Below are 14087 nucleotides of genomic sequence, written 5' to 3'. Positions count from 1 at the left end.
CCGGATTGGTGATTAAGTTAAATTCATTTGTCAATAATATTTGTATATTGCCATCGTCGGATTGGCCAGGCATTTGTACTGCGTATACCATGACTGCAGCTTTCCCTTTATAAGAAAGAAACGCACGCCCCTTGTCTTGAATCCCATCTGTCCGTCCTAGCATTCACCCCGAAACCGCCAAACAATACGTTGCAGTGGATACCGTACGTGTCACACCCTCCTGTAGCATTCACTGATAACTAATCCTCCTTTTGGACGCCTTTAACAACCTCCACGTGTACCGCTCTCTGCTCTCTAAACATAATAAACACACGCTAACACTAGCTGTGCGTGAGTGTTCGTTCAGTCGTCAGATTGATGAAAATGAAAATGGAGCGGGAGAGAGATGATAATATTGAGTCAAGTTTTGATAGTATTGAGTTGAATAACACTTTCTTCTCAGTCGCTGATACCGATAATGCCATGATTCCATTGCCAACTTCTTCCGGCTTTGTTCCACTCAACTACAACCAACTCTTTTTTGATTTTGACTCCCACCACCCTTTTTCACCCCTTCCACTTGCACACTCCTCTCACCACCTCTCAAACTTCTTTTCCCAATCTTCTCATCCTTTTAACAACTCTTACTCTTCTTCCTCATCCTCTCGGAAACGTCCTCGTTTCGACTCTTCCCTCTGTCCCAACCACTTATTCTCGCCTCCCCTTCAACTGCAACGTGAGTTGGCTAGACAGCGCCGACAAAACATCAGCGACAAGGTTCGGTGCTTGCAAAAGCTCATGCCATGTGACAAGAAAATGGATACAGCTACCACCCTTGAAGAGGCCTATAAGTATGTCCGATTCTTGCAAGCTCAAGTTAAGGCTCTCTATTCAATGCCACTCGAGTCTAGCTTTGCTCTTCAAAACGACTTGGATGGGCACCGTTGTGAACGTTTTGGCGGGTTGGAGATGTTGAACAGGCAGCAAATTTTACAGGTATTGGTTAACTCTCCTGTGGCACAAACCATGCTTTATTCAAAAGGGTCTTGTATTTTGTCTTTGGAGCAGTTGATTTTGATGAACAAACTTGCCCAGGCAAAGCTTTTTATGCAGCAGCACCACCATCAGTAGTTACTCATTTGCTTTTTTGGCTTATTACGGACTTGAAAAAGAAACTCCTATCATATGCGCTTTTTGGATTATCATGTCAAAACCATATTATATTCTATAAGAAAAGGCCTAAGAGAAATTTTGGGTGTTAAAAGATGAGAGACGAAGGAAATTTTAATACTGTTGTGCTATGGCGAATTTTGCTAACTTTGTTTGAAAAGTGAAATGATGATGGGGATTTGCTGTAGGGCCAGTTTTAGGCAGTTCTATTATTGTCTTCCAACACTTGCAATAATACACCATCACGACATGCCAGCCTCAACTAGTCACTAGAATAGGAGGCCCTTGATCTCCATTATTTTCACAAATAAAAGTGTCCCATACGACATCGCATTTGCACGCCTAATCCCATTTATCTACAAATAATCAGACTGCTGGCTCTTTTCTCTGCTTCAATCTCTTGGCGCATCCAACTAAGCCCACCGACCGGAAATTAGCAAATGGGTTGTGCACACTCACCACAAAATCTTTGCAACTTTAGTATAAAGGACAAAAGCTTCCATCATCTTTGTACGACATTATAGGTCCGGCGATTCAAAAGGCCTATTTCGGCCCAAGGAGTTGGAATTTTTTTATTTTGATCACAGCCAAGCTCTATTAATAATATGACTTTAAATATCTACTAGGGAGATTGAAGTTGTTTGATGCAATTCTGGAACGGACGATTCTTTCAATTTTTAAATGTCTGAGATGGGGTTTTGCACCTCTTTCCACATTTCTGCAATTTGGATGTCAGAAACTGTTTCATGGTATAAATTCAAATGGCTTGTCTGTCGACAATAAAGTGAACTACTGGACGTCTAAGCAAGAGTCAGTCATATACTTCAATATGTAATGATTTTGGTGATGATAATTTACTGTATTAATTCAGTTATGCTTCAACAATAATAGTTTATCTACTAGTATTTAAGCTAAATAAATCGATTTTATGATTATTGGAATTAAACCGAAGAATGTTTGAAATGTATTTATAAGAAATATTAATTAAGGTATCAATGATAACATTTAATATAATTGAATATTATTTTATTATTAGTTTAAAATTATTATTAATATTTATTATAAATAAACTTAATTTTTATAACATGGACCATGGAATTTGAGTTTGATTATTTGTCTTTTGATTTAAGATACTGTAGATTTATGGGTCCACTTGTTTTCCATTGAGTTTGATTGATTGATTGAATTTTATATTGAATTCCCATTGAAAATATGTTTTTGACATAAAAATACCCTGAAAATTAAAGTTTCCTTGCTATGGAATCAAAGACTGAAAGAAGAAAAAGGTGACCATCTAAAGCAAATTAAAGTTTCCACTGCATTACACTAAAGAAACCTTTACCTACTACTTATACTTACCTTTCCTAATGTCCCTTTTCATTCCCATTCACACACCCCATCATTTCCTTAATAATTTCTTCATCTTTCTGTTAATTTCCCATTAATTTTCTCAAAAATGGTTAAAGTAGGAGGAGTCTTCATCTGTCTGTTAATCGTTGCCATGGATGTGGCAGCTGGAATTCTCGGCATCCAAGCTGAAGTTGCTCAAAATAAGGTATGCTATATATACGGTATTCAATAAATGTTCCTTAAAGAAAACGTTATATGTTTATACGTATGCATTTGTTTTCTACAGGTTAAACATATGCGGCTTTGGATATTTGAGTGTAGAGACCCAAGCCATGATGCTTTCATGCTAGGGTTAATTGCAGGAGTACTTCTTGTTTTAGCTCACGTAATCTCTAATTTACTTGGTGGGTGCATGTGCATTTGTTCTCAAGATGAGTTTTCAAAGGCTTCCCCTAACAGGCAACTCTCCTTTGCATGCCTTCTCTTCTCTTGGTATGCCTATATATAAAATTAAACACGGAGTTGTTTGATTTATATAAAAATTACTATGAATATGTGTTCTTTTTTATGTAATGTTTTGTGATTAATATTTATCAGGGTCGTATTAGCGGTTGGATTGTCAATGCTGGTGATAGGAACAATGTCAAACAACAAATCAAAAGCTTCGTGTGGGTTCATTCACCATCATTTTTTATCAATAGGAGGGATTCTGTGTTTTGTTCATGGGTTATTCTGTGTTGCATATTATGTTTCTTCTACTGCTGCTGCTTAGGATTGAAGCTGGTCATCAAATTTTGATGGGTGTGTATTTGTTAATTATTTCATTAAAATCATATAAAATTAACAACTTATTATCACCTAAATATCCCTTTATTCAGAGGGGGCTTCCAGGCATTGGGAAATTGTTATTACTGCCACTAACTCTAAGGGGGCGGCTTCTTGTCTCCAACAACCTTTCCTTGTTTGTTTATACGTGGAGATTATGCAAGAAAGGGAGCAAAATTCATCAGGGGTCTACTTGATATATGATAATTGAAAGTTTATTCATAATTCAGCGAAAACAAGAACAGATCAAGAAAACCAGAGCAGAAAAACAAGATTTCACTGAATAATTCCTCCACTTTTTTCATTAATTATCCCCTGTTCTGGTGTACAAGGTATTTATACAAGAATATCATGCCAGCTTGGTTGCATTGCACATGTAACAAACCGTCACAAAAAATCACCAGATCTAAACTTGTTAGACAGATAAGTGAAAGAGAGAAATCGAGGAAGTGAAAGAGAGAAACAAAAGATATTTGTTTGAATATGAATTGCTGATCATTCCAGTAATTCCACTCCCATCAACAAGCTACGTTTGGTACTTAAAATTCAAAACAAAAATGCGTCGTATTGAAAACTTAACTTTATGTCCCCTCGACCCAATAGTGCAATGTGCAATTTTAGTTCTTGTTCAGTTTCACTATCTTGTCCCCAATTTTGTACTCAGAGAGTTAAGATTTGTTTTGGTGCTATATATCTTACTTTAAAAATAAAAAGACTAAAACTTTACATGCTCTCAATGTTAAAACTAATTTTAAGATATGAATTTAGGGAGCAGAGACTTAAAGATTGATTAGGTTGAGATTATAATGGCTTTCTGTTTTTCGATATCAAGAACCATAGTTTACATATCATGACCGAGCCTGGCAGCCATCTGGAATCAAACCGGCCGAGATGCAACTCCGCCTGAAGATATCAATAATTGTTATTATTCTTCCGTTGAACTTGACATCCTGCAATTGGAAATTTTGCACTAAATAACCAAGGCGGAATTTGGCATGCCATGCAAAAAAATCCTTCTTAAACCCTTCGAGACCTGTCCTCTGTTCTAAAACAAAACACCACGCCATAAATTTGACAACTCCCTCTATGTCCAAGCTCAACCCACTTTTCTTTCTCCTTCAAATTTCCAGAACACCCTCACAAATTCTCCAAATCCACTCCCAACTCATTATTAGAAACCTCTTAATCGACCCCTTTATCTCAAGCCAGTTACTGCTCTCTCTAACTTCACCTAACACACTCAACATGGACCATGCTGAGCTGTTGTTTACTCAGATTCAACAACCCAATACTTTCATGCATAACACTATGATCAAAGCCTATACTCAAACCTCAAACCCACGAAAGGCTTTTGATATTTATGTTAATATGAAAAGAAGAGGGGTTTTGGTTGATAACTACACATACCCATTTATGCTAAAGACTTGTGGGGTGCTAATGGGATTGGTGGAGGGGAGAGAAATACATGTAGAGGTAGTGAAGAGAGGGTTTTCGTGTGATGTTTTTGCGGTGAATGGTTTGATTGGAATGTACTGTAAATGTAAAGAAATAGTTTGTGCTAGAATGGTGTTTGATGAGTCTACGGCTAAAGATTTGATATCTTGGAATTTGATCTTGGGTGGATATGTGCAAAGTGGAGAAATGGGGGCAGCGCAGAAGATGTTCGACGAAATGCCGGAGAAGGATGTGATTTCATGGTCTATTGTGATTGATGGGTATGGGAAGGTCTGCCATTTGTGATAAAGTAGCTAACTTTTAGTTTTCATTTTTAGAATCCATTTATTTTATCATGCCAATAAAATGAAGCCTCGCCCATCCATTGTTAGGGGCCAGGATTCGCTCACTAGATCTTTTACAACCAAGGGATCTATCCGGCTGAATTAGCTGCATTTTGGCTTTATTTAGACTTGAATAAATAATTCAGAGAAACTTGAAGGGTGCCCTAGATTTTTGATAATTGTTTTGCTTTTTCTATGTTTTTAATTTAAAATTAGAAAATCATAACAGTGAATAAATTTAATAAGAAATAAGGCCAAGGAGACCAATGTACTATTGCAAAACTGCGTCTTGAATATGCTTCCCAACCAACACTGGTAACTGCCTTGATTTGCTAATATTTTTTCTTCTTTTTGGTTGCTTTTTATGGAATTTTGAGTTTAATAGGTTTGCTCTGCCTTTTTTGTTTTTTTTTTCAGAGAACTGCTGACATTGTTTCTGCACGGGCTCTTTTTGACCGCATGGCCACAAAAGATTTGGTTTCTTGGAACTCTATGATTGATGTATATGCAAAGGTTGGTGAATTGGTGGCTGCTCGTCAATTATTTGATTCTATGCCAATGAAAAATGTAATTTCATGGAGCATCATGATAGATGGCTATGCTCAGCATGGAAATCCGAATGAAGCATTGGGTCTATTTAGGCAGATGCTTTGCCAAGGTGTGAGACCTGATTCGGTATCTGTCATGGGTGCAATATCAGCTTGTGCTCAGCTGGGTGCCCTTGATCAGGGCAGATGGATACATTTGTACATAAAGAGAACTGGAATCACAATGGACATAGTTGTTGAAACTGCATTAGTAGACATGTATATGAAATGTGGGAGTCTTGATGAGGCTCGCAGTTTGTTCTATTGCATGTCAAAAAGGAATGTCATTTCCTATAATGTGATGATTGTTGGACTTGGTATGAATGGTTTTGGAGAGGAGGCTCTAGAATGTTTTGCTCAAATGGAAAGGGAGGGGATTCCAAAGGATGATCTCATCTTTCTAGGTGTTCTAACAGCTTGTAGCCATGCCGGTCTCATAACTAAAGGATTCCGCATTTTTCACACTATGAAGGAAGACTACAAAATTGAACCTAAGCTTGAACATTTCAGCTGTTTGGTAGATCTTCTCAGCCGAGCAGGACAGTTAGAGCAAGCCCTAAATATTATAGATTCTATGCCCATGAAACCTAATTCAGCTCTTTGGGGGACTCTTCTCATGGCATGTCGAACTCATCAAAATGTAGCTCTGGCAGAAGTTGTAGTCAAAAGGCTTGTGGAGCTAAAAGCAGATGATTCTGGGGTATATGTACTTCTTTCAAATATCTATGCAGATGTAGGAATGTGGAATGATGTTCTTCGGTTACGGGAACTGGTGAAGAACAGAAAGATGAAGAAGGAAATTGGAAGTAGTATAATTGAGGTAGACGGCAGTATCACTGAGTTTGTCAGTGGAGAAATCCATCATATCTGGAGTGAAGAACTAGAATTAGTTATCTGGAGCTTTCTAAAAATGGCCATGTGAAGAGTATGTTGAGACTCAGGTACATGCTCAACTGTGAAAAGTTCAATAAGAAATTTTTATGCTGACACCATATCTTTGCCATTTTGTTACAGTATAAATTTTTATACTGATAATCATTTTATTCAATTTTAAAGTACTTTCTTGAGGTTGAGGCTGAGGAGAATGCGGTAATAGAAAACTCTCATCGGGAACTCATTAACTTGCCTTTGAAGTTAAAAGCATTAGGATTCTTATGGATCACGTTGAAAAGTAATGAAGCATTGGGATTCTTATGAATCATGTTGAAAAGTAATGCAGCATTAGGATTCTTATGAATCATAAGCATTTTGGAACTTGTGAGAAGGAAAGAAACTGCAAAACACTAGTCTTTCTGTACATCAGTAGTTACAATTATTGTGTTTACAGACAAGAAATAAAGGCTACATTGCTAACCTGCGAAACGAAAATTCTTCTCAATAAATTTAAAGACTTAAAACCTCCAATTATCTACATATAGCACAAGCTTGTGATCATGCATTGCAGTCATCACAAGAATATCAGAGTTAGATTTTGTCAAACACAAAGCCCAGAATTTTTGTGAGTGCACAGACAATAGCTGACCTCGATCTTCTTCGATAATGTATCAGATCTCTTCCTTGGTATGATCTTCAATCGCACAACAGGGTCACCATAATCATATTATGACATGAGCTTGTAAACTTCAGACCTTTTAAGAGTATTACAGACATAAGCTTCAGGAAAATTAATCCCAGCAGCTCACAAGTAAAAAGTTCAAAAGGGACAAATTGCCAAAAAACACATGTATGCATCAGCTTATATTTACTTCCACTATAGATGTTGCAGTTCAATTTAAGTGCAAACCAAAATAAAGAATTTCAAACAGGATATAACTGCAAGTTTACTAGGAGCTTATTCTTGGTTTCATACTAAGCTTGTCTGATCCTGTGCAATGAGGTTCTTGTATCCAGTCAAGGAAAATTTCAGTTTCCCAATATAGTTGAAATCAAGACAACTTCATTTACTCTACATTATCAAACTGCAGTTAAATCCTACCATAATGAAATGGAAAAATTATAAGGAACACACTGCTAGCTGCTCCAGTGATCAAGAAAAGGGAAGTCTAAGAAGTTTTCTCAAGCTCAGCTCGAGCCTTGAGGTTCAGCAACAAGGAAATTGGATTGGAGTAGCTTGTTAAAATTAAAGTAGAGAATCTTCTGGGATTTTGTAAAAGTAATATGCACTTGACATATCATTACTGATCAGTTAAATTTCACTGGAGAGTGCAGCACATTTGGAGAGTGGAAAAATTTTCCAATAACTTCTTCAACTACTGAAAAAATTCAAGATTAAGTGAAAACACAAATCCCAACACCTGCAGAAGGTTTCAACATAAACACATGAAAAGAATCTATTGCATGCCAAGATCATCTTATGTCAGTTTTTTACCTACAAGCCTCCTACTTCAAGAGTGTCAAAATCAAGATGAAAGTGTTATTCCAATTTCTTATGGATTAGAGTGGAGGTAGGGAGGTGTTGAGGAATAAAGTGCTATCCATATGTTAGAAAGATATTTTCCTTTTGCTACAGAAAGATAATTACTCACGAGAAAAAAAGATTTGCCTACCTTTACAGAATGACAGCAAATAGATGGGCTAGCTTTCATCATCTGAACTGGAAAATTCCATTCGTTGATCTGCAATTGCTGGAAATAGTTTCTGATGCATATCTGAAAATGGCTGCTGATTTTCTGAGCTAGGTAGTGATGTTGGAGTCTCTTTCTTGGATGTCTTTACAGGCTTGGTTGTGTCTTTAACCTCTTTACATGCCTTATCTAACATTATTAAGAAGTCACGTACAATTGCAAACAAACGTAACCCCTCTTCCTTTCCTGAATTACCATGAAAATAATCTGCTGTGTTCATGATGAGAGACATTATCTTTTTTACTTCTTCACGTAACCATACAATATCAGCATCTGCACTCTCTACAAATTTAGTCAGTCTTGGAAGGAACTCACTCTCTTCTTCAACACTTTTCATCTCAGAGTCAAGGAATTCTCTAGCTTTCCTCAATGAATTACTTAGTTTTGACACTCCAGATGTTAGGCTATCACCATCTATTGCTGCTGCTTTTTTGACGTCTTCAAGTTCAGTGCTTAAACCTGAAACCACCTGAAGGCCAAGGCTGCAATAATCAGCTGAGTCAAGGTTGGGTTCCTCATTAAAATCTTCTGACTTCACAGTGGACATGCTTTGGCTTGCTTTCTGTGTACGCACAGCTCTTATGCCTTCAGAACGAATGATCTCCTGAACAACGAAATGTAGGAGTGTGGTCTTTCCATCAGTTCCTTTTACATCCGACAGTTTCAAGAGTGTGTCAAGCTTAAAAGCCAGTGCACCGCCACGGTAGGTACCATCATTCATCCGATTACCAGTTTTGAGCACTGCTTCTAACAGTTTCAGGAATAGCCTACTATTTTTGAGTTTGTTGCAAGCTACCTACCATTTTAAACGGGACTTTACTGGATAGCAAGTACTTATTGCCACTGTTTATTTAAATTGAAAATAAATATTAATGAAACTTTCCATCTATATACGAAAACTTACCTCGAGAGTTCTAAAGGACTCTTTCATCCAAGAGAAATCTTCCTTGTAGGAACTCATGAATATCAATGACTCTACTCGCTTAAAGGCGAATGGGATATTGATCAAGACTTTGAGGAACCTCTCTGCGATCCCAAGTTGTGAAACATCACCTGAAAATAATCTAAGCTTTAGTTCCTCATCTGCTGTCGGTGCCATCTTCAACAAGGATTGCAGAAGTTCCACCGGAAGCTCAGTACCTGATTCAAGTTTCAAAACATCACCTACTGATGACTTCGATGCTAACAATTTAGTACAATCTGCAACAACTTTAATCATACAGATACAAGGCAACAGAATAACTTGAACTCATCCATCAGTACAAAAATTTACTTTAATTTTCAAGTCAGAAACTAGAATATAACTAATTCTAACAATTATGGAAGAAAACAAAACACGCCTAGTTTCTAATCAATTAAAAATATATATTTACTCTCTCCCCAAGGCATTAAATTTTTAGTTTGAGGGGGAGCTGACCAATGATTTAGAATTGTGAGCCGATGCCACATGTTTCCTATTGAAGAATGGCAATTTATAATACCCAGATGCAAAATATCGAGGTCAAATTAGAGCTCTTCCTTTATAAACGTTTAAAACAATGAACTCCAATTATATGATGTGTGCTATCTTTTTGAAAATTCTTCAAGGAGATAGAAAGACCTTCTCGTAGGGCATCAACAACCTCTTCTGTTGTCAAATTCAGAGCTCGCAGGATGATGGATAAATTTTGTGCTTTCCTTCTGTCAATAATCTGAATAATCTGGTCTGTAGAATCGGAAGACATGGAACGTTTTCTGCCGTCATTTTTGTTTTTATCCCCGGTATAACCAAATAAAGACTCTATCATCTCCTCATTGAACCTGTGATAGAACATCGCATAATTTGGAATTTAAAGGAAAGATTTGTCATATTGTTTCCATGAGAAAAAAAAAAAAAAAAGTAGGAAAGAACATTTCAGGGTAGACTAATAGTCTTACTGGAATGAACCAGCTCTGATCTCATTCCAGACGATTGCGTGATCAGGGCTGGCAAGAACCTTATCCCAAAATAATGGTTTTAGCTTGGTTTTTCCAGATTGATCATCAGGCTCACCTCTCCCACTCCGTGCTTGGCGATGAGGTCCAAGAGGTGAAGGTTGCTTTTTACCTGGGATTGGTTTTGGAGGTGGAATAGGTACTACTGGAGGTGGTAGAGGAGCTTTTGGATGAGGTGGAGGAGATGGTGGAGGCGCTTTTGAATGAGGAGGAGGAGGTTGTGGTGTAGGAGGTGGAGGAGCTTGTATTTCAGGAGGTAGTTTTTTATCAAGTCCTGAAGCTGCTTCTGCTGATGAAGGTTCAGAAGGCGATGACTTATTATTATCAGCATTCATGGACGAAGTTCTTACAATAAAAGAATTATTTTGTCCATCATTAGTAGGTTGTTCGTCACAAGGACCTTCCAAATTCATAAACTTCTGCGAGGAACCTGAAGTTTAAAGTTAAAAAAGATTGTAAGACTTGCTTGGGAATATGAAGAAAATAATGTGTCAATGAGAAAACAGAACCGATTAATTCATACCAGCAGATGAGCTTAAGTTGAGAAGAGGCCTATCATCTTTCTGTTCATCTTCAGGACTAATTCTGTTTTGGGGATTTGTGAAACAAAAGAAGAATAACAGAGCAACAAGAGCAAATGTCATCACTGCAGTTGTAGCACAAGCAATAATGATTTCCATGTGCCTGCTACCATCACCATGGTCCTCTTCGGTTTGACGTTCACTTGACCTCAGACTTCGAAATCTAGAGCTTTCAAGCGCTGAAGCTGAACTTATTGTCTCGGGTGCAGCGTCTGAAGCAAAAATTGGTGCTCGTATTTTTGATCTCAGTGGAGGTCGCTCACTAATCAGGTTTCTTCTAGGAGCACTTGGCAAACTGCATAGCAACTCAATATCCTTGAGGAACCAATGCTCAAAGCTACCCTCCTTGACATAAACATGAAAACGAAGACTTTCCCTTCTTATGCAACCCGAAAGTGTTCGCTTCATTTGGGGAGGCATAAGATTTATGTCGTCATGAATATCTCCTTTTGTCAACACTGTTGATTTCAAGTCCATGGTTCCTTCCTGTGGGATATATTTTCCAAAATCATATATCTTTATCAATTCTTTCCGGCAATAAATCCATATCTGCTCTGCCTGTAATTGAAATGTTCATCAAAATTTCATAATCTAGTGTGCAACATAGAATTGAATTAATTTATAGGTGTCTCGTACAATTATTCTAATAAGTTTTCCCATTCTCCCCCAAGTACTGCTACTGCTGTTGTTCTTCTCTCAGTCCTCATTGTCATTCTCCGTTTCTAGAATCTCATGCTTTTATAATTTCTTATATATTTTTCTTAAAATTCATTAGAAGCCACCTTGCATTTATCAAAAACCTCTCCTATCCTGTACAGAGGTCGTGAGTTAATATATAACCCAAGTATTATTGTCTCTTACATTAGATAATGTCTTAAGCGAGGGTTTTCAATTGAAGTAAAAATTACCCTATAAACATAGATTAAAACCATGTATAGTTTCTCATTGAACTTATATATTGATAGAGCCACTTAATCAGTACAGAAAGAAAGGCAATTTAATCAAATTGAATTATCGAATAGTGTTTGGCTAAGTATAAGGTCTTCCTAAAGATTGCTTTGTTAATTCCTGTCGAAGCTGTGAAAGAACAGTTCCACAAATTTTACATTAATACTCAAAAAATATGACAAAAATCCCAAAACTTCTGCAGTCTGCACCCGCCAAGTATTTATAATAATTAATTTTCCTATATTCACTTATAATTAACCATAAACAAGATATCAATTAAGTTATATATGAAGACAAATTTCACGTACCATTTGTTCATTCATCTGAGGAGATTTCCATCCACCTTCGTTGTCAAAAGAAGTCTGTGGTATCCTCTTCCTACATTCGACAAACTCTATGGCCAATGCGCAAATCAGAACCAAAATAACTACGCCATAACCATTTCTCATTTCCATCATATCTTTCCCTTACATTTTTTCTCATTTCATCGGATACCATAAAAAACTTCACAAATATATCTGTATATTTATACAAAACACAACCCAATCGCTCGCTTGCTCTTCCACTGTTCGACACAATGCCAATAAAGAAACACGGAAAAACGTACGTACGTACGTACTTGAATCAATTAATAACCAAAGCTGAACAATGTACGTACGTACGAGATTATGAACACAAGAAAGCTGGAAATGCAACCTAGAAGGCAACAGGAATCAAAACATGAAACTAAGTCGCAATGTTGAAGGATTTGTGATCATTCAAATTCGTTTCCTGTTTTGCGGGAGAAGACAGGAGAGAAATGACGCGTCATAGAGACTTACGAAAACGTGAGGAGAACAATGTGGGATACCTACGATGGCCCAGTTTCTTTTCCCTATTTTTATTTATCCATCTAATTTACAATTAATAATAAATATATTAAACACATATAGCTAGGAGAACATTTTCATATGGCCCACTATTATATGGTTGTTTTTTAATTGAATTTATTTTTTGGCTTGGATATTATAAATAATTAAGCTTTAAATTTCACAATGTGACACAAATAATAGCCATTATTTATTGTACTCTAACTATTTAGAGGGCTATTAATTTTGTGAGAGAAATTTATATAGATTGAGGGAGAATGACTATTTTCCACCCCAACTATGTTAAAACAACAAATTATCACTCTTGGAGGCAAAAAAAAGACATTTTTCAACCTTCCATCAGCTACGACTAGTAAAATTCATTAATTTTTAAGATAAACACATTATAAAGTTAAATATATCTATTATTATTTTTAAAATTTTACTAATATTAAATAACACTTTGATCTAAATTTTTATTAAATACATTTCACTTATGATAATTTAAAACACTTATCGATGGATATTCACCATCAATGGCCGTACAATTGCACTAGACCAATGCGATTCCAATTAGAATTATACCATCTTGATGTGATTCCAATTATAATTGCATAAATTTTAATTCGTCTCTCAATAATTTTAAAAATGATAATTATACCTTAAAAACTAATTAAAATATATTATCTTAAAATTAGTTAGTGTTTTGATATATTTTAAAAGTTTAAGTCATAAATTTTTTAACTTGTTAAAATTTTTAGTAATTTGGTATTTATATTAGACCAAACGACTATTTCCCACCCAAGGTATGCTGCAATCTCAAGTTTTCATCCTTTAATTATGGAAACACCAAACACCTACCTATGGCCGATTAAATTTAACAAAACTCTAATAGTGGTAAGGGTAAAATCGTTATTTTCTCTATAATATTAAAAATAAACTAAAATAGAATCTACTTTTGCCCCCCTAAACTTTAAAAACTAAAATTTTCCCCCAGCTTAAGTTTTAAAAAATCACAGTTTCACCCTAGGGTTTCGTTTTGAAATCTCCGGCGACATCTACGACTTCATTGTCAATGGCATCTCCCTCCCGAAACATCCTCTCTTTCCGACAATCTCTTTCCTCTCATTTGGATGCCCGATTGGCATCGGAGAAGCAGTGGAAGACGAAGTCCCAGTCGTAGTCGTCTGGGAAGACGGTCGTCGTCGTCTGGGAAGACGATCATCTTCCCAAATGAAAACGAGACGACTCGTCGTCCTTTAGGAAGACGAGATCGAAGACGATTTTTTTCCCAGACGATATCTCTCTACGTCAGATGGGTTGGGATGGAGTTGAGGGGGGCTGTCGGTGGAAGAGAAACCGTCGGGAGGGGAAGACGGCCGGTGATGACGTCGGAGAAAGTGAAAGAGTTTGGAAACAAACC

The 14087-nt window shown here is 36.7% G+C and overlaps 4 protein-coding genes across 6 annotated transcripts; 3 read left to right on the top strand and 1 right to left on the bottom strand.

Moving 5' to 3' along the window:
- The first annotated feature begins 324 nt into the window (after positions 1–324).
- LOC123222622 (transcription factor bHLH117-like) lies at positions 325–1296 on the top strand. The gene has a single exon (XM_044645479.1). It carries the CDS (start codon positions 358–360, stop codon positions 1108–1110), a length of 753 nt encoding a protein of 250 aa, XP_044501414.1. The 5' UTR covers positions 325–357; the 3' UTR covers positions 1111–1296.
- A 1190-nt stretch (positions 1297–2486) lies between these two features.
- Positions 2487–3362, top strand: LOC123224155. Its single transcript, XM_044647715.1, has 3 exons — positions 2487–2704; positions 2786–2991; positions 3097–3362. Exons 1-3 carry the CDS (start codon positions 2606–2608, stop codon positions 3269–3271), a joined length of 480 nt encoding a protein of 159 aa, XP_044503650.1. The 5' UTR covers positions 2487–2605; the 3' UTR covers positions 3272–3362.
- Positions 3363–3879: 517 nt separating this feature from the next.
- LOC123224153 (pentatricopeptide repeat-containing protein At3g29230-like) lies at positions 3880–7042 on the top strand. 2 transcript variants are annotated; one of them, XM_044647713.1, is made up of 3 exons: positions 3880–5049; positions 5520–6630; positions 6746–7042. In XM_044647713.1, exons 1-2 carry the CDS (start codon positions 4411–4413, stop codon positions 6609–6611), a joined length of 1731 nt encoding a protein of 576 aa, XP_044503648.1. In that variant the 5' UTR covers positions 3880–4410; the 3' UTR covers positions 6612–6630; positions 6746–7042. The 2 variants fall into 2 exon arrangements, with proteins under 2 accessions (XP_044503648.1, XP_044503647.1); XM_044647712.1 differs by having other exon boundaries at positions 5520–7042.
- Positions 6936–12668, bottom strand: LOC123224152 (formin-like protein 3). Of its 2 annotated transcripts, none has more exons than XM_044647710.1 (7): positions 12125–12668; positions 10811–11426; positions 10231–10717; positions 9914–10113; positions 9218–9453; positions 8236–9109; positions 6936–7317 (listed from the first exon to the last, which is right to left on the bottom strand). In XM_044647710.1, exons 1-6 carry the CDS (start codon positions 12272–12274, stop codon positions 8264–8266), a joined length of 2535 nt encoding a protein of 844 aa, XP_044503645.1. In that variant the 5' UTR covers positions 12275–12668; the 3' UTR covers positions 6936–7317; positions 8236–8263. The 2 variants fall into 2 exon arrangements, with proteins under 2 accessions (XP_044503645.1, XP_044503646.1); XM_044647711.1 differs by having other exon boundaries at positions 8236–8917.
- Between the last annotated feature and the right edge of the window lie 1419 nt (positions 12669–14087).

Source organism: Mangifera indica, chromosome 8, assembly GCF_011075055.1.
Source record: "Mangifera indica cultivar Alphonso chromosome 8, CATAS_Mindica_2.1, whole genome shotgun sequence".
In the NCBI taxonomy this organism is placed as follows: domain Eukaryota; kingdom Viridiplantae; phylum Streptophyta; class Magnoliopsida; order Sapindales; family Anacardiaceae; genus Mangifera; species Mangifera indica.
This window is presented reverse-complemented; position numbering and strand designations above follow the sequence as displayed.